This window comes from Echiichthys vipera (assembly GCF_963691815.1).
Source record: "Echiichthys vipera genome assembly, chromosome: 15".
Lineage (NCBI taxonomy): Eukaryota > Metazoa > Chordata > Actinopteri > Perciformes > Trachinidae > Echiichthys > Echiichthys vipera.
The window spans coordinates 15,649,422-15,677,265 of record NC_139840.1 but is presented as its reverse complement, the minus strand read 5'-3'; the positions used below and the strand labels follow the sequence as shown (position 1 = coordinate 15,677,265).

The window sequence follows — 27,844 nt, the reverse complement described above, 5'->3', positions numbered from 1 at the left end:
CATTATACTGACTTAAACCAGAGGGGGAAGAGGGGGTACTGCATTTTTAAGGCAAATCACTTAAAATTATTTTGAAGTTTAGCAGCAAAAAAAAGAAAAAAAAAGAAAAAAATAACAATACAGATAGGAATAACACACTGACCATGTATGTTCAATAGCCTAATATCTTAATAACATCTCACTTTTTGTGGACACTTTTTTTTACATATAGCACATTTCTTATTCTATACACTGTGGAGGGAAAAAAATCAACCACCCCACACAAAAAATAATCTTTTACATCTGAACTTTTACACAAGAGTATACCCAAGTTATACAGTACTCTTTTAAATAGCTTCCTTCTTTTTTAGTATTAAAATATATACTCATAGATTTATATAATTCTTAAAATGTTTTTTTTTCTTAATAAGTCCATGAAATAAATCCTCTCCTTTTTGTGTAAAGTCTATGTACAGTTGAGAGTTCAAGACATGATTTGACACCATGTGAGGCATCAAGGTGCTCTGGATAAGCAGCCAAGACAGTCAAATAGAGAAGGCAGGGCATGTGAGAGAGTCTAGCAATCTTTGGCTGCCTGGATCCTCAACCCACCTGCAGCAGAAAAACAGAGAAAAGAGAGTCAGACATTGCCAAATGGGCATTCAAACAAAAACAAACGAAGGCCAGAAAGACTGGAAATGTTAGTGCAAAAATACTGCGCATATTTCTTGATTTGTTATTCAGTTCAATGTCAGTTCTCAATATGCATATGTGACATTAAATGTGAGGTAAACCTGAGATTGACTGGTCATAAACTCACCTTGTGTTTTGCCGAGTTGATGCTCTGTCTGGCTCTGTGTTGCTTCCAAGTCCTGGAGCTCTAGAGAGTCTCTCTTACATGAAGAAAAGTTTGTTTTGTCACCACAAGTCCTCTTAGCAGCCTCAAAAGAGTCCGACTCACTGTCCGTCTCAAAACATTCATGCATGTAGCCCTGGTATGCCGCCCCCGGCAAGGTCGGATGCACAGCCACCGTCACGGAGGCTGTGGCTGTTACCATAGTGACAGCCCCCCCCATGGAGCCTTGTTGCGTTGGCAGGGCGGAGTTGCTATTGCTATAGCTAGGCCCTTTAGTCCTGTTTGACTGAGGCCCTCTGCTGTTCGGCAGCCTGGGACCAATTTCACAAGTCCTCCCAGGGATGTGAGGTCTGTCGCAGGAGAAGTGTTGTGCCTGGAGCCTCTGGAGGCCCGGCTGCTGCTCCCGCTTGTTTCCATCCCAGCAAGTAACCTGGGAGCTGAGACGTGACTGTGCGTTGTGGGAAGATTCCTTTTCCCTGAATGGCTTCACAACCTACGACAAATTAAGTTTCATCGGTTACTTTCAGGAAAAACCCATTTGACACACTTTGAAGAACTTTGAACATACAGGGAGGGTTTCTGTTATATCTGTGTGGTTATGCAACATACCGTAAGCTTGGGGAAGCTGGGGTTCTTGCTGGCTTCTAGCAGTATGTGAGATGTTGTAGGTGGAACGCTTGTGTGCGATGCTATATATGCGCTCTGGTCACAGTACTTATAATCCTCTTCCCCGATCCCTGATGTGGTGGTCATCTCTGAGTAATACTCAGAGTCCGACGACTCAGAAAAAGCTTGTTGACGAGATGACCGCGGGTTGTGGTGGTCCGTGTAGTACCCATGGTGAGTCATCGGTGGGGGCAATGGGGGTTCAGGGGAAGGCGTCGGCAGGCGGCTGGCATTGTCGACTGGGTTGACCTCAGCTGGAGGGCCCATCATGGACAGGAGGACTGGCAGGAGAACCAAGCCATTCAGCATCCCCAATACTGTGAGGATGGCCAACACGGCAAAGAAATACCTGGAGGATGGAGAGATGAGGTATGTTAGTTTGAACATTAACTGAAAGACGACACAGTTAGTGCTAAAAAAAGTTTCCAAGATTTTAGTTGAGGTCAGGCTATACCAAAGCACCTCTGTTTACACCGAACTGGTCTGCCTGACCCTTCTCTTCTGGCCCTGCATCAGCTAGATTGCACACACATGGATGCATAGCCACAATCCTTTTAATCTTATTTCTTTTTCAGGGATTTGACTAAAGTTTGGATGGATTTAGAGCTTCAGCCAAACTCATGACACAGTGGACAATGTTTTGAAAATGTTTCTTAATTGTATGCATTTTTCTTTTAATGTGACAAAAAAGGGACAATACCACATTGGCTTGATGTTTTATACAGACAAAAACACACATATACACGCACACACACACACACACACACACACACACACACACACACAAGTGTGCACAACTCCAAACACACACACTGTTGGCACATGAGGAAGGGAAGTAGCTCAGGGGAAGAAATCAGGGAAAGCCCAGTGTTTGTGTATCAAAGGCAGGGAGGGTAAATCTGATTCCTCGCTCAGTCCAACTAAAACATGCTTTGATGCCTCCACTGCTGCTGCTACAAGACTTTCTATCGCTCTGTTTTTCACTCACACTGTGTGTGCATTTTTTTTTTTGTGTGTATGCGTGCATCTCAGTGGAGCTCTGAGGAGGCCAGGGGTGGAGGCAGGCCACAAGAAAGAGCTCCCCAAGAAAATTAGAGAGGACTCCACTTAAACACTAACAGAAAACAGAGCAAGAGAGAGACAGCGAGATGCTAACCACGAGCCAGACTTAAAGAGGTAAAAGAGAGAGGGAGGAAAAGAACGATTGTTGGAATGAAGAAAAAAAAACCTAACAAGGACAAGGATAATAGCTGTGTGGTGTTCTGGAAACATGCTTCTCTACAATGATTATTACTACTACTTCACTTGACAAAGGTCACGCTTCAGAAAAAGTTCACGGTTTGCATGTTGGGTGTCATTTGCACCCATGTCAGCCCCCCACTCTCTCTGACATTTCCTTCTTTAACCTCTGTCCTTGTTTTCTTCCTCTATCAGAAGCACAACGCAAGTCATCCTAACCACTTTTGACAAAACACTTAAGTGAGATATTTTCAATTTCTTGGTGTCTGCTCAAACCACAACTTTCTTTCAACCGCACACAGATATTTAATCCGCACGCTTTATTGAATTACAGCGCGGACACTGAAATCACAAATAAGTTGTCGTTGTTTTTATGGCAGAGCATTGGCCTCCACTTTTCCGCTAGCTTCCTTATCTTTCTCCAAAACAACTTTTTTACATGGAGAAAAAAAAAAAAAACAAGAGAAGAGTGAGACAGAAAGAAAAAGAGTGAGACGTTGGTGGGACCTCCAACAGTGTCTCACTGTTAGGAATTCTGTTGTTTATATAAACCGTAATCTTTTCCATTCGTTGTCAGGGCCTGGGGAGCCGTGTGTATGTGTGTGTGCGAGGAAGAGAGCGTAAGTGTTTACATGTACATATGTGCATTTCTCCTTGTGTATGTGTGTGTGTGTGTGTGTGTGTATGCCCCGTGTGTGTGTACATGAGAGAGAGGACTCTGAGCAGAGCTGAATTAGGCTTGCTGTTTATTCAGTGCATTACAAGGCCAGGAGATGTTTACAGCAGTATATTTATGCTACTCCCCAGCTAGCCAGTTCTGGCTTGCCCCATTCACCCGACCACAGCTACAGCTAGAGCTAAACAAGACCTCCAACAGAGATACTAGACCTTTCTGTCTCTCTTCCTCACCCTGTCCTCTGAAAAATGATCTCTCACAGCACCATGGAAAAAGGAGAAGAAAACCAAAATGCTTAAAATGCTCTCTCTGATTTTCTTCCTTCAACTCCCACTCTCAATTTGCCCCATTTACACCTCTTTATCTTTCCAATCCAACATTGTGGAGGATCCGCTCATCTACCCACCCACAAGGACCTCATATCCTTTTAAGAAAAGCCACCCTCGGAGCATTTCTCCTCCTCTGCCTCTGCTTCTGTCTCTGTTTCTGCAGAAAAAAAATGCTTTTTATGTCATGGAGGCCTGTTGCAGTCTGTGAGCTCAAGGTTGTGGTTTCGGGTTTGGGCCTAGACCACATTCGGCTGAAAAACATCGAGCTATTTGCCTTTTTTCCACTCTGACCATGAAACAGTGGTAGAAAACCCACGGACACACAATTTACACGCACACACGCACACAAAGAGGGGAGTGATGTTGGTGGGCTTCATACCATCTGACTGGCTGTCCAGTTCAAATTTAGCTCAAATTTTAGCACCCAATGAGGAGGGAAAGAAATGGATGATAGGAATTTTAACAGATTCCCACTTGTATGCATGTGTGAATGTGAGTGTGAGAGAGAGAGCAAGAGAGAGAGAGATAGAGAGAGAGAGAGAGAGAGAGAGGGGGAGAGAGAGACATCACACAGTGGGTAGCAGAACACCATGTTTACGAGCAGCTGCTACACACCCTTGATGTTTTCCCCATTTGTTGTGCTCAGAGGTTGGGGAGCTGTATGTGTGTGTGTGACCAGACTGACAGAACCAGGTGCATATTTGTCACTGTGTGTGTGTTTGTGTTGTGTGTGTGTGTGTGTGTGTGTGTGTGTGTGTGTGTGTGTGTGTGTGTGTGTGTGTGTGTGTGTGTGTGTGTGTGTGTGTGTGTGTGTGTGTGTGTGCATAAATAGGGGTATAACATTTCCACCTGCATGCACCCACGACCCCCCATAAGGCTTCCTCATGTCCCAAAGTGAGAATAGACAACTGGCACCACACACACACACACACACACACACACACACACACACACACATTAATGGCGTAAAACCAAAACACTACTACTTCTGAAGGTACCAAATGGGCTGTGGAGGTTGCAGACACCATCACTGCGTGAGTGCGTACCGCCACCCTCTCACACAGCAACAATGTTGCACACACATTGCCACACACACACATACACAGACAGCGTCTCACCTCATGATGAAGTCAAACTCTGACCCTGCCAGCATGAGAACGCCCAGCAGCGTAGAGATCGCTCCGTCGACCACCGGGGCAAACATGTGCTCCAGAGCCACCTCTGAGCGCTTGTTTCTGTTGCCAATCGCTGTCAGGAAGCCCTGCATTGGAGGGTGGAGGAGGGGAGGAGAAATGAGTTGGAAATCTTGCAGATCTCACAAAAACCTTGTGCTTGTGGCGAGGCTTGGCATTCAAGCGTTTGTTGGGGATCCCTACGCTGCACTACAAGACGGTTACATTATGCCAGAAAACTGCCGACATGAACCAGGAAGCCAACAGTTTCCTTGTAGATCTTTAATAACACTTACTGTACATACCTAATGTAATTTTATCAATAATAAATAAGAATAAATAAGTCTACTTGTAAAATGCAATTCTTCGCGGAGGTAAGCAAATCATGTGGTGATGTGTTGGTCTGTAGCGGGTCTTTAACATTTAGAGCAAAGCATCAGGTTTCAAGTAAAGTAGGTGTTTAATCGTAGGGAGCTCAGTCCCCCTAACAGCTAATCCATGTGTGTGCTCTTGCTTTGTGCTGAGTCTTGACTTACCAGTGCGATGTGAACGGTGAACTCTACTCCGATGCCTACGGAGGCGATCAGGATAACGACGGGGATGGCGCTCAGCTTGATGCCAATCAGACCCATGATGCCAAACAACTCCACCGTCATCATGGCCAAGATAAAAACCTGAAAAGAAGGAAAAAGAAAGAAAGTGTTACAAACTCAATTGTTTTCAACTGCCAGTATTTGAGAAACTGTGGGGTGATGAAGAAACAGGCAATAGAACAACACCAACAAAAAAAGCCTGTAAACGATAAAAGTGTATATGCCTTTCCTTTATGACTGAGCTGAGCCCTTTTGCCTCTTCACCCCACACAATCTTTGACCCTGTGCACAGGCTCCCAACCACATGGCATCAAATTACCCACCCCAAGGCTAATACCTTCTCCTCCTCCCTCCCTCCTTCCTTCTCTTTCTCCTATTCCTTCTCAGAGGTGGCTGAAATGATTGACAGTGCCTGAGACAACACTGAGGCACTCTGTCACTACCAGAACACCGTACAGCCTACTGCTGTCTTGTTTCTTACGTGATAGTAGCCTGTTTGTTTCTTTTATTGTTTCCGATGTATAATGCAACATCTTGCAGTGTAATGCAGTGTTTTGGTTTACTAATGTCTTAATAGTAAACGTGCTGTGATACTATAAACCGCAACGCAAACAACAACAACAATTCTTAGAGAAGGAGGAGAAGAAAATGGTTCCCGGCCAACGGGAGCTTTTGATCCCAGCGGGGTCTCTGAGCTGGGGCATAGTTAAATTGGAAATGATAAAAGCCGTTTTACTGCTCGACCACATACAGGCAGGGCGAAACTTTCACAGGCAGACTGATGCTTGGAAACCATACATGCATGTAACCGTGTCTCTCTCCTTCTAAGATACTGTGCTATGTGGCTGTTTCAGTGCTACTATGGACCACTACTTAAACTAAACACATTCCAACTGAAACTGGCACTGTTGTTGTGCTACATCCCCCCCCCAACAATGATCGGGATATGTGGATTTGTGCATGTGTGTGAGTTTTGGGACCTTTAAGGACCACCAGTCTCACCAGCTTGTGTATGAAATGTTTTCCAGTCTCTGATCACTCTGACTGTCTCTTTATCTCTCTCTCTCTCTCTCTCTCTCTCTCTCTCTCTCTCATTCTCTCTCTCTCTCTCTCTCTCTCACACACACACACACACACACACACACACACACACACACACACACACACACACACACACACACACACATACACACACATCCCTGATGGATGGGTTGAGCAGGCCAAGGTCGCAACTGGGCAGATCTGTCCTGTCCCCAAGTCTCTCCCTCTCCCTCTGACAAAAGCAGTGAGGGAGTTGGAGGTAGAGGCTTCAGGAGAGCAAAGCCTTTCTTGCTCCTTTGCATTTCCTTTTCTAAGGCCGACCCAGCCTACATTAGAATGACAAAGGTCTCTGTGTGTGTATGTGTGTGTGTGTGTGCGTACTGGCCCTCCACAGAGAAAAAGGGGCCCCCTAGACAGTGTTATTGAGCTGTGCTGAGAAGGGTGAGAAGAAAGTGAGAGGAGGAAGGGGCTAATGAAGGATGAGGAAGAGGTATGATGAAGAGTTGTGGGGCAAAGTGATTGTTTGCTTACGATGATGCCGGCGGTCCAGGGGTTGAGCAGGAGAATCGCACAGACCAGGAAGGTGCAGGCCAGCACCACACTGATTGCCAGAAGGAACCAGTGTCTGAGGCCAATGTACTGCTCCCAGAACAGGAAGGGGTATCCGTTAGGGTAGTTCAACACACCCTTGCGGCTAAACTCATCACAGATGGCCCGCACACTCTCGATGGCCTCCACAAAGTCACTGGCCTGGCGAAGGCCGTTCAGGTAGAAGGGGAACTGGGCAAACTCCAGGGGCTCCGCAGCTGGGACTGCAAGAGAGGAAGAGAAAACAGGTTAGATTTGCTCTTTGTACTGCATTTATATAATTTTATAGGGTATCCACTCTGGTCAAAATAATGCGTGAAGATAAGATACTTACTGCGCAGATTCTCCCCTGTAGTGTCATACTTGTCATGAATCCACTCTCTAGGATGGGGGTAGAAGTTAGCCTGGGAGGCAGCATAGCCAAGAGGATCATTACTGACCCAGACTGTCAAGTAAATGTAAAACACCTCCGCAGGGATCAAACCCTCTGCATCTACCAGCCGACGGGAAGTCAACTAGAGAAAAGTGATTGAAAAATTCAGATTTAATGGTCATTCATGTATTGAGTTTTGGCAGAATAAATGGTCGAAAAAAGGCAGCTGATAATGTAATTGTCTACAATGCCGCACACAGCGTCGTAGGAATGACATGTGGATTCTGTTTTGAAGTATTTTGTGTAGCTCTTGTAGACATACCTGGCTGAAGTTAAAAGGCTCTTTCTTGGAGCCGGTCTGGATGAGGAGCTTGTACGCCAGCGCTCCGTCCTCTGTGCCGTTACGATAGCTGTCAGAGGTAATCCTGCCTGCCTGCCAGTCAGCATCAAAAGCAGCCTGAAGACCTGCGTGCAATGTAAAACACACACAGAGAAGAAGAGAAAAGATTATTGTGGTTGTCATTTATAAATATTATGATTTGTATTATAGCTTTCTGTCTGCGAGGGCAGTGATGTTGAAATATCAAGTTTCCTTTTCCGTCTCTTTTGTTTTTATTCTTTTTTTTTTTAAGGCTCGCTCTGATTGACCTGTTGGTTATCACTTCCTCCTGACTGGGCCCCTGGCATGTTCTGGCCTGAGGACACACACACACGCACACACATGCAAAGATAACCTATGACCCCGGCCTGTCTGCTGCACCACCCTTGAGCCCAGGTGGATGGGGGTAAACAGCGTGACTGAACTTTCATTCACCCTTCACACATTCTCACCTCAAACATACACACAACCACGCACACACACCCACCCACACACACACACACACACACACACACACACACACACACACTCATTCACTTGTGCCCTGAAAAAGCACACCTGAAAAAACCTGTTGCACCCCCTACCGGATTCTGACATCATTATCGAAAACTCCCAGGAGGGGACATGGAGTAACTTATTACCTGACTCACTCAAACAAATAACAGAACTGAGCCTGGACTCTTACCTCTTAGCCAGTCCTGGAAGTAATGCAGCCACATGCGGGGCAGTTTGTTGTCGCTGTCTCTGACCACGTATTTAACAGAGTTGAAGGCATTATGCAGCTGGATCAGCAGCCTTTGTGACCGGGCGTAATCAAATCGGTCCATGGTCACCAGGTACATGTTGTAGAAGGAAAAATACTTGAACTGGGCGTCGATGAAATCGTACTCCTTGGTGTCACGTGGCACAATATCCGTTAGGTAGAGGCCGTCGTGCACCATGGTGGTTCCATACAGGCTGAGGCCCAGGAGGCCCAGAAAGAGAACGACCACAATGGCTTTGCTTTTGGGCTTGAGGAGCAGAGGAGCGTATTTATCCCTGGCAAAGCTGGACAGGTTCCAGTGCAGGAAAGGGAGTGGGACGCACTTCTTTCCCGATTTGGAATCTTCCACCTGGGCTAGGAGGTCCCGTGTGGAGCTGGAGGTAGGAGTGAAGAGCTGTGAGCCATAGGGGTCCAGCACAGAGGTGGTGGTCGCGGGGGACGGTGAGATGGCTAAGGGAAGGGAATATGTGCAGAAAATGAATGTTTTGATATTGTTATGTTTTCATACTGATTTAGAAAATCCTCTTTACGAAATAACATAATTGTCAGGAAATGAATATAGCTTTATTTACCTTGAGGCTGTGAAGTGGGGCATACAATGATGGACGGGGGGCTGGTGGAGATCTGTGAGGTAGGTGGTAGGATTGTGACGATATGTTGGCCGGCTGCGTCACACTGCGTGAACGCCTGCACCGTGGTGGTAATTTGGGTGCTCGTGGTGATTGTCGACCCCGCCGAGTACTGGTGCGTGTGCGCTGTTGCCGTCGTAGGCGTGTGCGGCTGCTCTCCAGCGTCTGACAGCTCGTGTGGGGAGAGGTGGATGACGCGGTCGGAACAGGGGCTGTACAGGCAGCAGAGGACATCCAAACGCTTGTCCTCACGCCGATGGAGGTCCAAGCTGAGGATGGCAGGGAAGATGAGCAGCACCATGGCGAAGTTAAACACAACCACAATGGCCGCCTAGGGAGAAAAACACAGAGAGACAAAATGAGAAAAACAAAGTGAGAAAAGACAGAGAACAGTATGCAAAATTACAGACACCCTAACCCAGCTGGGGAGAGTCAATTCTCCTTTTTTTTTAGTATCTCAGACCACAGCCTAGAAAATAAAGAAAAGCCTTACTCTATCACCAGCCAGGAATACTAAGCAAGCCAGAAAGGGAGAGGAAGATAGAGAAAAGAAAGGAAAGAGTGCCAGAATAAAAGAACTGTAAGAAAGACTTAAAAAAAGGAGCAGGATGGGAATATATATGTTGCAAGTCTGAGCAAAACCATCACCCTTCGCCACCACTACTGCTGCCTCCCCACTTGCCCCAGCCCCTGAAGGTGACGTCCTAACTGGCTGTGGTTTCCAGTGTGTGTGTGCATATTTGTGTGTTTGCTTGTGTGTTTCAGACCACCCACAGTTTAGTCACAGATCAGAGCAAACCGCCTTGACGGGCCAGTGATATACTGATCCACTCCTCCCTCCCTCTCCTTCTCGTTCTCTCTCTCTCTGTCTGCCTCTCCCTCTGTTCATCACTCTTTTTGCTCTGATTATTCCGCACACACATACACACACACACACACACACACACACACACACACACACACACACACACACACACACACACACACACACACACACACACACACACACACACACACACACACACACACACACACACACACACACAAATGTTTGCCCTGTAGGTGCAGCGGCAATAAAACTGGGAACAAAGGCTTTCCTGGCTCTGAATGAATGTCACCTCTCTTAAGTTATCTCCTTCATTTTCAAAGGAGCCTCTGGCCTCTTGGTGTGCGATTGTGCGCATGTGTTTATGTCTGTGCGCATGCGCGTGAGGATGTGTACAAAACATACCTGCAAAGAGAACGCTCGCAAGGCAGGAATGGGCACGAGAGCAGCCATAAAGAATGCAATCATGTTGTTGACGGAAGTCAGAGCCACACTGGTGCCGGTGCGCCGCAAACAGTCACCTGTCCGCTCCTTTAAAACAAAAACAGATAATTGTAAGAAGAGAGGAGAGGAGAGGAGAGGAGAGGAGAGGAGAGGAGAGGAGGTCTTAAGGTCGTAAAGGTACCTTAAAGGGGATGTTACTTCCACCCTCTGTGAAGGAATGAGCCAACAAAAACATGTCGTCCACACCAATCCCGAGTGCCAGGAAGGGAAGCACCTGGAAGGGGAATGGGTCAGAATGAACGTTTCACATCAAAACCTTTAAATCACAGAAAGACAGCTTCCCCCCTTTAAGTTTGCAGTTTCCTTTGTGTTGTACCTGTGTGGTGGCAGCATTGAACGAGAGGCCTAGCAGGGAGCAGAGACCCAGTCCTGCAGCCACTGACAGAGCCACTAACAGCACCCCGGCCAGCCCCACGGCCCCCTGGGACTTGGCACAGTCCCACCTTAGCATGGTCACGCAGGCATAGGCAAGCTAGAGAAGGGTCCATATTTTATATTAGTTATTTCACAGCAAGGTTAAATATTTTTTCACAAACTTACTATCTATAAATGACAGAAATTAAATTATTTATCAGGCTCACCATGAGCAGGTATCCTCCAGCCACTCTGATGACACTGACATCTGAGAAGGATTTCATGATGTCATTGAGGGTGGTGGTGGAGAAAGCGTGGATGGACTGGCTGGAGTTAGACGGGATACTCTGATGCACCACCTAAAGGACATAGATCAAATAATGTAGCTGTAGCCAGACCAAACATGCATTTACACATGAAAACACACGTTCTCCGTCTCACCAACGCTACTTGAAGACTTTCCTACAGCGCCGTATTTCAGGGCACTCTAACAGAAAAAAAAACATTCTGTCCCTTTGAAATGTGTGTGTGTGTGTGTGTGTGAAAGTGAGTATGAACGTGTGTGTATGTTTTTACATGTGCTAGCATGTGTGCGAGTGCGTGTGTATGTATGACAACTGAGGAGTAATGAGCACAGATGCCAGAGGTTGTAAGGTCAAAGGTGAAAGGGATGGGATCACATGGCATGGGAGGTTGTTCTCTCTCCACTCTGTGGCACAAATGGACCAAATCTCTCCAAAAGCTATTTACCTGTCCGCATTTAGTCACCATTCGCAATCTCAATTAGATTTGTTCCTGTTCTTTAACGTGTACTGGGGAGGTGTCATGTCTCTGTCAGTTTACGTTTAAGTTTGTCACCCCTTGCTCTCCTCTCCCTCCCTCTCTCCTTACCCTCAGCATAGTGGGTGTCAGCTATCACAGCAACAGCTTGTTCCTATAACTAGGGCTCTGACAGAGAGAGATGGTTGGCCTACAACACACACCAACACACACACACACACACACACACACACACACACACACACACACGGTGTGCCCCGCGATTCGCTTTACAAGGGAGCTGAAGACTGATGGAATTCAGACAAAGTGTGTGTGTGTGTGTGTGTGCGTGTGTGTGTGTGTGTGTGTGTGTGCCAAAGCAAAACACGACTGCACAGGAAGGAGCAAGGAAATGCTTTCGCCTTTTTTTCTCCTCCTCCTCCCTAATTTTCTTGGTGGCTACATTAAAAAAAATCTATACTTCTATCCAGCTTCATGTGCATAAGTTTTTTTTAAGTATGTGAGCTTCGAATATACATTAAATGCACAATCTATGTCCGCACCTCCACAAATTTCCTCTGCCAGGACTCGAGGATGGCGGTAGCCTTTTCTTCATTCCAGTTTATGTCGTGGATCTCATAGTCGTCTTTAAAGTGCTCATACAGCTGCTTAGGACTCATCAACAGGAACATGGTTTGGAGAGCCTCCGCACTGCAAAACACACAGAAGTCAGCTTAGGACACATCAGAAATGTCTGGCTCCCCCTGCAAACATGGTTTATTGTGTGTTGAGCTGAAACCTCAACTGCATCATTCATCTCGCTACTAGCACATTCAAAATCATCAATCAGACTGTTTAGATGTTCTTGGTATCCCTTAACCTACACAGGAACATGCCTTTCTGGGAATGGCTAAAGGCAGGTGCCTCTTTTTCTAGGATTTGTCTGCCTGCCTGCCTGTCTGTCTGTCTGCCAAAGTAAACAGCTAAAAGCAGGTGTTATCTAGTCTTCCTGTCTGCTGGTCTCTCAGCTGCAGTTCCAGATGTCCTCAGGTTTTCTTGGCACAGACACAGCGAGCAGCAGTGCTGCTCAAAATGTGAAAGAAATGATCATAAATCACATCCAAGAGTAAGTAAGTAAGTAAGTAAGTGTGGCTCTTGCAGATGGGACTGGAGTCCTCTTTCATTCAAGGCTCTGTTGGGCCTGGGCTCTGACCCAACACTGTCACTCCATTTGTATTGGCCATACTTTCAAATGCAGTCGAAGTCAGTAGGAAAAAACAAAACTCTGGAGAGCATCTTATTAGAAGAAAATGTGTTTTTCACTTCTTATTCTTTGGACCCTTACACAACAAATGTGTTACAGGATGGGGGGGGGGCTATATGTGGCCGTCAATCATCTTTAATTGGCCTATCTTGGATGCGGGTCATGTAGGAAACTGATCCCTCTCAATACCAGGCATTCCTAGCATGTGTCTGTTGGGTCATTAGGGGTTACACAGATTCCACAGTCACAGCGGTCTTACTATCACATCCTCCAATAAGACAAGAGATACTGCTGACATACTATGTAAAATCCCCTGGAACTGCCGTATCTGATCATTCTCTATAAGTCTTAATACACACACACCTCAGCAGAGCATCCTGGCTGCTCTTGACTCGCCCTCCCAGGATCAGCTCCTCCTGCCAGTGCATGAACTTCCGGCTAAAACCATGGCAACCACCCTGGAGATGCCCGGCAATGTCAGGACTCTGAATGGATGGGCAGCAGAGGATCAGATGGAACAATATGTTAGTTTTTTTGTATTTTGATATATATACAACTTCTTGTTCTACATAATGACTGAAATTGAATTCTTACCTCTCCTTGCTCCTTGTTGGGTGCGCTGAGAGGGCAGTCAGAGTCTGAGGGGTCTAGACATGGTCTGTTCATGTAGGCATGTCCCACCTAAAGAATTACACAATGTTACAAAAGCCTCAGTATATGGAAAAAAGCATGCAACTAGAATTGTAAGTAATTGTTCATAGGAGAATATATTCAGTAAATCTGTCAGGCTATAGTGTGTCCCACCTGGGCTTTATCCAACATTTCTTTAAATCCTTCCAGTGAAGTGAACTGACTCAGCTCCGCCATTAGCTTGACTGGATCTAGATTCATCCACTGGATATCTGGCATACCCCTGGATAGAAAAGAGACACTGATGAGCATCAACCCAAACATAGCAACTGTAAAATAACCTTTATCACTTTGTGCCTGCAAGGCTGTGTGGCTTTGCATTCCTCCTAATCTTAACTGTGAGCAGAAAAACTTGGATTCTTTCAGTTCAGTTTGATTCTCTCTCTCTCCCTGGTTGTGCCGGGCTATGCGGGAGGCTAGCTGTGGATACAGGATAAAATAGCGTTTATTATCCTGTTTCACGCTGCCACAATGCCCGGGGAAAAGGCACGGTGGCTGCCTGCTCGCTTCCATTCCTCAATGTCCTGCACTGAGTCATAACGATTACCTTTGCCTCCCAAACATCTTGATAAGGAGGGGAGGGAAGGGAAAAGGTTGGGAGGATGAATGGGAGGGATATAGGTGAGGGATGAGAGGTGAAGCCATAAGGTCTGCTCAGTCTATTCTGAGCCTCACCTGTACCACCATCCCCCTTCTCCTTGAGATAAAGTCATAATTTGCTCTATATTAAGGTCTATATATCTACTCTAAATGATTGAAATAAACAGCTTTCTCGTGCTATTGGCTTTTACAGGCGACTTGCTGAAGGGACTCATGTCTATCTGGAATGTTTTACATGTCTTGAACAAAAATATAACCAATGTACAGCTGGATATCCTGCTTCAGAAACTTGTTTTTGTTTTTAATGTATTGATTGCAGCGTCGTTAAATTAGAAAAGCATAAAAACAGAAGAAATAATTTGCTACAATGTTGGCAAGATTAGGATGGACCTTTTCTGGTGTGAGACAAAGTAAGAAAGAAGATGGAAATAAAAGAATCCCAAAGTATCTCAACTCTGGGCTCAATCTCCCTCCAATGGCTCATGAAGAGAGCTCCTCTCCTATTCCCACATACCAGGGTCCCTTTTGCTGCTGCTCGCAAAGACACACTCCTTTATCAGCTAGTTTTTGCTTGAGTGAACCGGGCCTGGGCCCTTTTGTTTTTTCATAGATTGCTGCTCTTTGTCCTCCCAAGTTTTTCTCTCTCTCCAACTCACTCTTCCTCACTATATTTCCCCAATCTGCCTTTCTCCCTCCATCTCACTCTTTTTTTCCCTCTTTTTCTTGCTTTTAAAACCAGAGCTGAAGTGAAGCGGAAGCTAACAGGGACACGGGCCTCAGTGACTACCACAAGTTCCCTTCTCAGCGCCATAGAAAAAAAAACAAGTAAAGAAAACTATTAATAAATGACAACAGATGCTGAACACTTTGTGTGATTTACACGAATACTTGGATGACGTGTGAATCATCAAAGACCTCATTTTCCCTCTCTGTGGCTAAAACAAGCCAACTGGGAGATGCTAAGGATGGGAAACTTGTGTTTGTTTGCATATGTGCTGGCTTGTCATGCAACATACCGCTGTCAGCTCGAGACAGGAATATAAACAAATAGTTTGTTTGCAAAGAAACATCTGCTATGATCTAAACTATCTTTTATAAACTAAGGGCTCAATTGAAATATCACTTCTGATGACAAAAGAAGCTCTCTTTCAGTGACTCAATTTCTCAAGAGTCCTGATAAAAAGGAGAATAAAAAAAACTGAATCCGCAAATGGCCAAATACGCCCAGACTCCACTGTTAACCGTCTTGTAGCCTCTCTCTGTCTTTCTCGAGGGACTTGAGGTTTGAATACTGCCCATTTTATTTGTTGGACAACTTGGGAGCTGGGAGCCCGGGGCATTACCATGAGAATGCCGAGTGTTAGCCGTGAGCTGACAAAGCCACCCCCCCCCCCCCCCCCCTCCGGGGCCCCTACACTGATGGACACTCACTCGTAAACTGAAAGAATGCTTACCATTGTCTGACCCAAAGGGCTCCCCTGCCACCACCACCACCGCCGCCTCCCCGCCCTCCATTCTACCAACCCACCACCCAGTTGCTGCAGCCATCTCTCTCTCCATCCTTTCCTCGCTGCATCTCTCCCTCACTTTCTCTCTTTGAATTTCTCTGTCAGGACAGGACACCCCCCACTAGTCCCTCTCTGGGCCCTTAAAGAACTCTATTACCTACCGCCGCTGTCAGCCACAGCACCCACTGACAGAATACTGAAAGCCCAACTGTATGTCTCCATCGAGCATGTGTTAAAAGTTACGGACCCCTCTAAAAGCACTAGTCTGCAACGCAATTCAGATGAAAGCAATGACAGCAAAGGGTGAGCCAAAACTTCCAATGAAGAGCTTTAATATGCAAAAAGTTGCGTCAAATATTCCAAGACTTACGGTAAATAGGCGGAGCCGCCCTGTAGTTTGGCCCCTTCCCAAAAACAGTCCAAAGGGGTGATTATCATACAGGGGAATAGCTTGTCAATCATCTGGGATCAGGAAAAAGACAGGAAGCATGATTAAATATCACAATTTAGAGAAAATATACATCAATAAAAAATCTCTGTGTTGTGAACTTACCCTTTCAATCATGACATTTTCTATAATAGGAACTCCTGATTTATAGCATATTTTGTTAAGATCCCACGACCTACAAGAGACAAACGTTTTTTTAATTTACATCTCTTATATTCGGCGCACAAAGAACTTTTTTCACATAACATGTCCGTGATGCACTTACTTTCCAAACAGTGACACCTGGACCTTGCTGGCAGACAGGGCAGCTTCCATGTGAACCAGCAAAGCATCCTGGGTAAGAATATTGGTGCCTTCTTCTTTGGGGGTCTGGATAAGCATCTGTGAGGTAAATACTGACTCCTCTCCCTGCTTCTCCTTGGTGTAGCGAAGCTCCGTGCTCACTCGACTACCAGCTAGAAAACAAAGAATAAAGGACGAATTATTACGGCATTCCTAGAAAGATAGATAGATAGATAGATAGATAGATAGATGGATAGATAGATGGATAGATAGATAGATAGATAGATAGATAGATAGATAGATAGATAGATAGATAGATAGATAGATAAATAGATAGATAGATAGATAGATAGATAGATAGATAGATAGATAGATTGATAGATTGATAGATAGATACTGTATAATAGTCATACATTTGCACAGAATTTCTTTGCTCACACATTTGGATCCTATAACAAAGTGTGTTACACTTACACACGAACACATACATATATATCGACCAACGCCCTTGGCCCTCGCCAGTGTTGGTTTTGAAGGCACTTCACACAAGCCCAACGTCTGGCCAAGAGAAATGAGTAATACAGCTTCTCATTGGCTCCTTCTGCGAAACAGATGTGCCCTGTTCATTTGGAAAACCAGCCCCTGATGCCCCGAAAGACTCTGCCACTCTAGTCAGGGCCGCAGTTATCGATTTAGACATGTTGAGTACATGAAAGAAGAGAAGAGAAGAGAAGAGAAGAGAAGAGAAGAGAAGAGAAGAGAAGAGAAGAGAAGAGAAGAGAAGAGAAGAGAAGAGAAGAGAAGAGAAGAGAAGAGAAGAGAAAATGGTGTTGATATGGCGCACACAAAACTGTGAATAAAAGATGTCAAAGAACTTGGAGATACAAAGAGATAAATCGAGGTAAAAAGAGTCATAGAGAGAGATGTATTAGATGTCAGAGTTGGTGATGAACAAAAAAGAGATAGAGAGAGGATGAAAAAATATTGTAGAGAGAGAGGGAGATAGAGAGAGAGAGAAAGAGAGAGAGAGAGAGAGAGAGAGAGAGAGAGAGAGAGAGAGAGAGAGAGAGAGAGAGAGAGAGAGAGCGCTATGCTGTGCTGCGTGGTAGACTCCAGCCCCCTAATTACAGGAGGTTGCCCTGAAAAGAGTTTGCCAGCCGGGGGGATCTGTGCCGGTGCCAAGTGAACATGAAACATGCCGCGTTGGATCACAGAGGGCCCGTCTGCCCCTCTCGCTGTCCCACTGCATGACAACCCCAGAGAGAGAAAGAGAGGGAGGGAAGGGGGGAGAAGTTTGGAAACTAGGGCTACCTCTTTCTTAATTCTAACTCTCATCACTCTTTTGCCCACTTTCCCAAGGCCACACTCAATCCTGACTGCATCTCTTCCTCTCATGATACTCTCTTTAGCTCCTGCTTCTGTCTTTCTCTCTGTCTGTCTCCCTCTTTCTCTCTCTCCCCCTCACGTTCTCTGCACCTCCCCCAGCCTGGAGCAGGCTCCTATAATTGATGGGGAGAAAAGAAAAAACAAACTATTCAGCCTACGCCGCAAAAGTGTGAGATCAGGTTAGAACTCTGGGCCTTGGAGACACAGTCCAATATTTCTAGGCTTTGCTTTCAAGGCTTTAATTACCTACACAGGGGCTTCAGAATATAAGGTCACCTCGTTTATCTGCAGTCATGGGTGTTTTTTTTTTTTTATGTCTGGCTCAGTGCATCCCAAAAAGAAAGAGAAAAAAAACCTCAAAATGTTCTTGCTGGATATTCTTTGCACATCTGGTCCTACAAAAAAGTCAGTTTGTTAATATTTTTATTTTCATTATAACACTTTTTCACTGAGAGCCACAACAACAAAAAAGTAGAATAATGTCCTCAAAACTCTTGTAGTTGAGAAAATGCAGAGGTTTTTATTAAACAGAATACTGGTTCTGTGAGTTTATTTGACTTCTATTAAATTATTTTCACACTTTCAATTAACGTTAGGCCAAAGAGTCTGACTTGGTGTAAAAATGGTCGCCACGACTCAGTTTCCTTGCCACACAGATTTGGAATCAAAAAAGGCTACTACAAAATGGAACCCTTTCCGTTAGTGGACCTCTTTGACATCTGTTAAACCTTTTTTGACATTTCGTATGTTAACCTCTGCAGTGTGGGGTTTTGATCCCAACAGGAACTGGGTGGCTCGGAGAGACTCTGGCTCTGTAATTACAGGCCTCCTGAAGTAAATTATAGCTATTTGTGTCTTGTTCCTCCCATCTGGACCACCCAGGCAGCCAGTCCTCTCTCTTCTCTCTCTCTCTTTCTCGCCTTCTCCCTCAACCCCTGGTCCGGCCCCAACCACCCAACTCTGAGCTTCTCGACTACTCCGCTCTGCTCAGCTCAGCTCAGCTCAGCTCAGCTCGCTGCTCTCACCAGAGGGAACCTTGTCCTTCCTTTTCTTATTTGTCTTCCTTTCTATCTCCTCGCTTCTCGTCTCCCTTTACTCCCTCTTTCTCCTTCTTTCTTTTTCTCACTCTTTTTCAATCCCCTCCACTCTCACCCTGCACTCAGCCTGCGCTCCACACAGCCTTAAAGAGACAGTTCCCGGAAATTTCCCCACCCTGGGAAGAAAGCGCCTTTGAGCATGGAAGCCCTGGGTTTCATCACACCAGTGACTGGTAATTTTATTACATGAGCAGTTTTGTAACATGAAATATTAGTCCATGTTTGGCAACATCATTAAACACTGCGCAAAATTTTGTTTGCAAAAATGATCACAACTCCTTCTAAAAGACATCAACAGCTCTTTCACTGCATGTTTTTGAGAAACTCGACCACCAGCTCACAAATTTTAGCAAACAGCTCGACTGTGCTGGGAGCAACATGTGATTTAATTTACTAGCTTCACCACGAAAAGCACTTTCACAACAGTTACGACATTGGGAAAGTGAAAAGCCAATGAAAAATGTCACAACAAGCCCTGACATGGTTCCCTGGCCGTGTGTGTACAAATATAATGTACGTGTGTGTGTGTGTGTGTGTGTGTGCGCACAGGTTTTCCTCTCCACCTGACCCTTCCATTCCCAAAACCCGAACACCCAGAATCCGCTAACTTGGTGAAATATGTGTGGCTTCTCACATCTGGCTTCTGACGAGGCAAGGCCATCTTTAAAGTGCTGTGCTTCAAATTTATTCTATTGTATTCTATTCTGTCTTCATGGCTTATGGGCCTATTCCCAGTTCCAGGCCATGCTAGGTCAGACCAGGCCACCTTCAAAGTTCAGTGTGGTAGATTAGCTGGATTAGGGGGCCTCTAAAAGGCCTCACGCTGATATGGTGGAAGACCCAGGACGAAGAAGGCTGAAAGTGACATGTATGCTTTTACCTGCTACGTAGTGCATTGCAAGTTACCCTTTATGGATTTACACTGCATGGCAACATGAGAGATATTGCTAACAGCTGATTTCTACACAGAACCTTCTTAGTAAAAATAAAATAAAAAGAGGTCTGATCACCACAGAGTAGAAACAATAGAAAAAGTAGTAATAATAAGTTATCCCTCGGCTGCCAACCTCCATCCATTTACTTTTTCAGTCAGCTGGTTGTTTTTTTTTTTACAATGTTCTGCAATAGAGGTCCTTTATTTCTTTTTATTTTCGGCAAAGGAGCCAAATGAAAAATTCATTCTCTTGGCCTGGAATCAAGCACCGCCCCCAAAAAACCCTCTTTTTGTCACATGTGGACCCACCAGAATCAGGACTGGGCCCCACTTCGGTTCCTCTGACTGGCCCTGCCCTATGGCATTCCCTAGCCAGGGCACCGCCTAAACCAGGCTGCCCCCAGCAGATGGGCTGTTCCTCCATACAATCCTTCAGTGCAGCAGTTCCAGACTGAATGCAGACCCTTTTGTCATTCAACCCTTCAATTTCATTCAGATGTTTCCCAACAAACAGCAGAATAAAATAAAGAGGGAACGTTCTTTTTTTTCCACAACAAAAGCAAATGGACCCAAACTTTCCCAGCCTGTAAAACAATGCCAGAGTTGGCTGTGGGAGGGTGAGGCTGTGGGGCAAGAAAGAAAAACTGGCACTTTGGTATCTTACCTATAGAAACACACTGTGTGTGAGCGTGTTTTTGTCTTCACATGGATGCTATATCTGTTCATTAATCGTCAAAGACAGTTGTGTTGTTTTAGGAGGAGAATGTTGTAATTAATGTACAAACATGGGAAATCTCAAGTGATCAGTTTCAGTGTGTTTAAATCATGCAGCTCCCAGCATCATGACAGACAACCAAAATGAGATCACAACTTAAAAGTAGCATTAAACAGTGAAAACAACATGAAAAATCAGTTTCACTTACATTCTATTCAGATGTGCCAGTGGTGTTAGCCACCACACATAAATTTCCACCAGGGTTGGCATTTAGGCACTTTCTATTTCCATATGTATAGGCTTGCCTCTGCTAATTATGCTAATCATGGGCAGAGTTGGCCACTGTGAAAAATAGTCACATTAGACACTCCACTGACCGCTAATACTGCTTAATGTGTGGTTGAAACATACATTCATCCTTGCCTGAAAGGCAAAATTTTTCCACGTTGCTGGTCTCATTCAGACGAGAAATGAATTTATTGAGCCCAAGAACCATTTCTTTTTTCCCTCCCAAGTACCAAGAAAATGTTTAGTCTCTCCATCTCCCTTTACTTTTTATACTTTCATGGTGTAAAGACAGAGGCAAAATGGTGCAAACTCCAAGGTGACTGGTGCCGCTTTATTTGGCGCAGACCAAAGACAAAGGTTGCTCTTCAGCTAGTAAAGAAAGGGTGCCACACTATATTGATTGAGTTTTCATTATCCCGTTTTCAGTTGCATTGTAGCCTTTCTCCGTATATTGCATTCAATGTTGCAAAGACTGACAGTGTGGTGCCCTGTCTTTTATAAAAGCTTTGGCTCCAAAACAACAGTATAAAGATGTTTGATGTCATCACTGTAAACGTGGCCACATGATAATTACTTTTGTTTTAAAATTTCTACTTCAAAAAGACAGGTAGGGAGCGCTAATATGCACGTGTCTATAGCCGTTCAATGTGTGTTTATTTGTTGGGGGTTGGACTTGGTCTGACTGTTGAAGAGAGTGTGTGTGTGTGTGTGTGTATGTGTGTTTGTGTGTGTGTGTGTGTGTGTGTTTGTGTGTGTGTGTGTGTGTGTGTGTGTGTGTGTGTGTGTATTGGGGGGATGCTGAAAAAGGGGATGGAATGAGGGAGAGTAGGATTGAAGGATGGCGGGAAGGGGGTGGTGGTGAAATAAACATTTAGAAGTGACCCAGGTTGACTCTGGTCTTGTTTGTTCTCTCTACCAGTGAGGTCCTGGGCCCTGAGCGCTGGGAGTTTATTTATCTAGCTGGGGCACCACCGCGCACTATTCACCTCCAATAATGCCTCATAGAGCTCCCTTTCTCTGTCTGAACTGGGGCGCTGTGTGCGCTCCAATGAATTATAGCATTTACCTGCTGTGCAGCGCTGAGGTTTGTTTAGAGAAACTGCTCCAAACACTGAAATGCCCACGTGTGCATTCGCTCATTTGCCCAAACTCAGATGTCTTTTCTCTCTTTTAATCAATCTATTTCTTGGTCTGATTTCATTGCTAGCTAGCTAAGCTAACACTTCAGTCTCTATGCATTCATGCTATGTGCCGTGTATGGTCTTTACCTCCCCCTTTCCTATCCTCTTTCTACATGGCCTCTTTATGGGACATGTGGTGCGCCTGCTATCCGGATAGGCCCTGTCTCACTCTACTCATATTTGGACAGCTTGAGTCTGTGTACATGTCTGTCATGTCTCACCCAAACTCTGCCAAGAAGGATGAGTTTAGTTAATGTAAGAGTAAACACCACCACTTGTAGATGGAGGCCTTTTCTTTCCTCTTTTCCCCCACAAAATCATTTCAAATGGGTCTTTGTAAACGGAGAATAATAAAAGTCCTAACCCTAACGCTTACATACAGGATTGACTTAAATAATAAATAATTTTTAATTATCCAAATACATTGCAAAAAGAAAACAGATTTTGTTAAAACATTTCAAGCTTAGGCTTAACAAGCTTAGGCTTAATGAAAAATTACCCTCTCACAATCCTTTACAGTGGAAGAAAGACATGTGCATGAGACAGTGTCACACTTTATGTTTGTTCGAGTGAATCAGGCAAAAAAAAAAAGTGTTAAGCCGTAAACCTTCCTCTGTTCCTGCCCCAACCCCCCAATGTCTGCTATCCTCCTTCTCTTCTTCCTGCACCTCTTTTTACGATCTCTCTTTTCTACTTGTGGACAATAAAGACTTGGTCACACGATGCCAAGCTCACACCAACTTTCATACCTTCAAAATTGGACAGGCTATATGAACATAAATTGCATAGGGTAGCGTGATGTATGTTTACAGTATGCAAAGCTTAGTATTATTATTATATGGTATTATAGAAATATAATGTAACTCAGGCACTCTAAAATAATATATGCTGCTGAAGGAATAATGAACATCTTCGTATAGTCTTCATCCAAGTAATTGGACTATTGTCTCTAAGGTCTACAGACACTTTTACAATAACACATGATGCAACATTTAAAACACAGCTTGCCAAAGACCTGTGTGAGTAACTGGAGGTATTGTGATGGGTTATGTCTGTCTCAGATTCTCAATGATGGAGCAGTAAACCAGAAAGAGTCCTTAATCCCCCTGTCAGACTAAACACCCTGATGCTGTGGCTTTAATCTCACCTACACAGGTGGGAAAATTGAAGGCCCTTTTAGTCTTTTGTTGCCTGCCCCCTTGCAAATGCAGAAATTATACGAATAAAGGCTGTAAACTGTAGAAGTATACTTGCTTGCAGGTAGGCAGGTAGGCATATACGCTAACATCACCGACCTCATTATTCTGTCTCTCCCTGTCTACTCTAGACAGCCAAAACTGCTGTGCTCTGCTTCACAGTGTTTTGGTCCTGTAGGAGGGGAGGAAGCAATTAAAAAAGCCCTGGTGGCCTGACTTCACAGAGCAGGCAGACAGACAGGTAGAAATATAAACAGACATACACAAAGCATAGGCAGACAGACAGGCACGCAGTCAGGAAATTAAGGCGGGCAGACAGACGGCTAGGCAGGCTGTACACACCAGAGGTGGCAAAGATGACAAGTGTATGTGTGGCTGCCTGTAGTATGAATATATGATGGGAAGCATATGCCTCTAACACAAACACACACACACACAAACACACACACACACACACACACACACACACACACATGCACACACACACTCATAGGTTACACCATATTGGCAGTGCTAACACATACAGTGTCAATTCCCAGCTAGTTTATTCTGAACAAATGAGGATACAAGTGCGAAAGCTTTTGTTTATGCGGCAATCTCAAAGAGCTGTTTCGTGAGATTACGTTGCATGAGAAATGAAATCGGTCTTAGGTTAAGAAATATAAACAAAAAAAACCCCATTCCAATAAAACTTAAAAAACTAATAGGGAAAAAGTCCCCTAATATATGAAATCAGCTGTCTTATTAAAGAGAATATCATTCCTGCCTCTTCTGGTTTATGCGCAATGGTGCATGTGGGTGTGTTTCTGTGAGTGTGTGTGTGTGTGAGAGAGAGAGAGAAAGAGAGAGCGAAAGCGAGAGAGAAAGAGAGAGAGCTAACCTCTCCTTGTTACCGAACCACTTTACTCTCCATTGAGGCCCTAGCAGCTTTGTCAATGGGCTATTGGTGGAAACAAGGCAGACAGAAACTTTAGAAACATGGCCACGGCCTCTTAAAGGCACAGCATTCCTTTTCAGCCCCCCCTTGTTCAACTCTCTCAATCCCGCAGCAAAACAACTGGCACACAAACATCTAAACATTTCCTTTAAGAGATGGATCTGCCAATTAGCTCAAGAGGTAATCCTGAAGCTTTACACTAACCAGAATGAAACCAAAGAAAAGGAGACTGTGGAAATTAAAACGCTTGCTGCCTGCTTTCTTTAGTTCCAAATTCAGGCTTTTGCAACGTCAAGCTAATAATTTCAACGACTAGATATACACAGATTGTTCTTTTGATTTTTTAGTGTGTCTGATACAGGAACATATTTAAATTCCTGTGCAAGTAACTGCGCAGCTTTCAAACACTCCTGAAACCAGCAGCGTGTGACTTCTGCAACACCTCCACACGGCTCCTGTGGGAGCCGCCTGTCCCCGTCCTCTGGTGACATGGTGGGCTTAAAAAACCCCATAGAGTCTGTTTATATTCACCAACTGCTGTAGCGCTTTTAGAGTGTGCAAAACAGGTGGGTAAACTTCAGCTGCATTCACTTATATTTTTTCTTCTTGTGAGGAGGAGAGGAGGAGGTGGAAAGGGGGGGGGGGGGTTAGGGAGGTGGTGCCTGCTTGCCTGCCTGCCTGCTTGCCTCTTGTTGAATGGAATCCAAGAATAGTTAGGGACCACACAGGGAGCCGAGGGGGGGAGGGGTCAGAGCCCTCAAAGATGGCTAACCATTCACACAGTCCATCTGCTGTGGGGATCAGCCCGGCACTGAAAGCCTGGGGGTTTAAAAGGAATTTGGCCGGTGTGAAAAACCAAATAAAGCTGCCTCCACCGCTGAAAATGTACACATAGCCTAAATCTAAAATGCACAGAAAGAGCGGAAATGAGAGAAGTGTCAAACCTAAAGGTTTGTGAGACAGCTTAGACCCACAAACACAGTCATGCACGACAAGCCACAGATAGTGTGTGTATGACAGAAGTGTGTGTGTGAGAGAGAGAGAGAGAGAGAGAGAGAGACTATTGTAATGCAGTGTGATTGGGTTTCTCAGGTAAACTGTGACTTATTAAGACATGAACAGACGTGAGCAAACAGCACAGGGCGAATACAACATATATTCTTATCCACATACGGAACAGATAGTTGGAATACTGCTACGCAAAAAGAAATGATCATCTACAAGCTGGTCCTCCAATATAGTGATGACAGTGTTGATAAAACAACTTGACACCAGATTCTACAAATCTTAGTCAATCTTCTGCTTTCAGCCAGTCAAGCAGTCAGTCTATCAGTCCCTGAACACCGAGTGCCCTCCCACGGCACTAAGATGACACTAACATGGCCACCCTGCATCTTTCCACCAGCCACTATTGTCATTCAAACTCCAGTTAAACCCAGTGTGAAAAAACAAGCTCATCAAAATGTACAACCTTTTCCCAGCTGACTATTCTGAAGAAAAAGTCAGTAAAATCCAGCCACGCACCTTAAAGTGAACACACAGAAGGATGCAACCTGAAGGACGAGTGATGCTCTTTTTTATGTGAGAAACAGCAACGACACCAACATCGCTCGAAAGATCGAAAGGAATATCTCAAACTCACCTTCCACCCATAGCTGTTCGATGTCTGTTTCGATGGCTGCGACTCGGAGTCCCACGGACAGAGCCCCAAATACTAAGAGTCCAATAAAGAGGACCTTCCCACAGTGCCTCTGGATGTGGCAGCCCAGAGAGAACAGGAGGGCCTGGAACCTCGCCCGGATCCACAGAGGAGCTTTCTGACCTACCGCCTTCCCCTAGATTTTCAAAGAAGGAGGGAGGGCGAGAAAAAAAGAAAGAATTATTATCACTGTGTTGCCGCACATTAATCACACATCATTGCACAACTGTCCCCAAAATTTCAGAGCTCGTATCCCCTATCTGTGTCACAAGTTTGAAGAATTTGGGGACAACTTACATCCAAGACCCTGGACAACATCTGTATACAGAGAGAGGTGACTTTGTGTGGAATTTAAGGAGAAGCTTTGTATAACACAATGATAAGTTAAGGTGTTAACTGCCACACAACAGGTTTGATGTCAGTGCTGTCCTACTCTGCATACATGCTGTCAGATTCCTGCTAAAATCATGTCCATCGCCTGAACTCAGTCCAGACCTGGGGCATGATCTCCCATGACACCCCACATCTGAGATGATTCAGTCTGCACACTTGTGGCAACAATTTGTACTTGTGTTAAAATTCCGGGGAAACTAATTCCTAATAGTATCCTACAGAGTTCAAAGCAATGGTGATTGAAAAAAGAGCTGAAAAACCCAGGACTTAATGGAAGCTACAGTAAGGAAAAATCGGATTAAAGTTACAGTTTGAACCTTTTTAAAAAAAGAAGAATGCAGCACAGGGTTATCAGCATATGTATACTGCTTTAGAACAGAATAGTGGTGGTTAACTTTTTTTTTTTTTAACTATTTGGGTGAGTGGAAGCCTTTGTTCAATCGCTATTACATGAGTATATACCAGTACTAACAAAATGAGTTGGTTACAAATAAAGCTTCAGCTGACATCTATTTCCCTGCAGTGGTCTACATGAGCTATACAGCGGCTTTCCTCTCATTTGTAAAATATCTGTAAGAATCTGGACCATTCAGTGCCTGTGCTACAAATGCCACTGCTGCAGAAGACATTGCACTGGTGTTGTGGTTTCTCTCAGCAGTGCTGAAACACGTCCAAGCATCCGGGCGGTCCAAAGATGCTTTGTCAGATCAAACTCAATCAGTGAATTCCTTTACAGGACCCACCACATTTCCAAACAGACCCCGGGCCAGTGCGCTCTCCGCTGTCTGCACAAAGTCAAAAACACGCACAACACGGCTGGGATATGGGAACAAACCCTCACTCACTGACTGACTCCCTCCCGGTGGCTTTTAACAACATAAATGAATGAGAGCACCGTGTCCATTGAAACAAAAAAGCAAAGTTAACATGCTGCCAAATATGAAACTCTTGTTAAGTCGTAATCACTTTACTCCAGGAGCTTCCCGGAATATCATGCGAGCTCAGACTTCTAACAGGTTTTGTCCCAGTAAACATAAAGTATAATGTTTCTGTTGTCTACATGGATCTCTGATGACTACTTATATAGTTTCCCCCCCGTTAAATGATAAACAGTTTGACTGAACCATTCCTGGTTTCGCTGTGGACTCCCTCAGGGAGCTCTGGTGGTCCCCGGACCCCGGTTTTTGGAGCTGCTGCTTCAGCCTACCCTACATTTCCACATGTGCCCTCAACTCCCGATTAGATAAGGGCTAAATGCCTTTGAAAACTTTTCATTCACATTTACGGACTGAATGAAAGCTTCCTTCATAGTAAGTCCACACTAGGCTATTACTGTGATCATCGTTGTATCACCTTTGAGATCTGTTTAAGTGCGAAAGCAGCGTGGCAGTAGCTGGGTCTCCGGAGTACGTCTGGGTTCGCAGGCGGCTGAGAGCGCGTATAACTCGGGGGTAAATCTCCATAGACGCCGGCCCCTGGGACCCCGCGATCCGTGGCCAT

General features: G+C 44.9%; 1 protein-coding gene across 1 annotated transcript; it reads right to left on the bottom strand.

Annotated features, from left to right (window-relative positions):
- Nucleotides 1–217: 217 nt before the first annotated feature.
- On the bottom strand, nt 218–27,844 carry ptch2 (patched 2; the record flags this gene model as incomplete). Its single annotated transcript, XM_083928876.1, has 23 exons — nt 218–591; nt 800–1,328; nt 1,445–1,850; nt 4,864–5,006; nt 5,454–5,591; nt 7,083–7,363; nt 7,474–7,654; nt 7,835–7,977; nt 8,577–9,104; nt 9,227–9,614; nt 10,515–10,640; nt 10,735–10,827; nt 10,930–11,085; nt 11,195–11,326; nt 12,290–12,437; nt 13,354–13,475; nt 13,585–13,671; nt 13,795–13,903; nt 16,159–16,250; nt 16,342–16,411; nt 16,502–16,691; nt 25,895–26,087; nt 27,698–27,844. 23 exons carry the CDS (start codon nt 27,842–27,844, stop codon nt 557–559), a joined length of 4,437 nt encoding a protein of 1,478 aa, XP_083785002.1. The 3' UTR covers nt 218–556.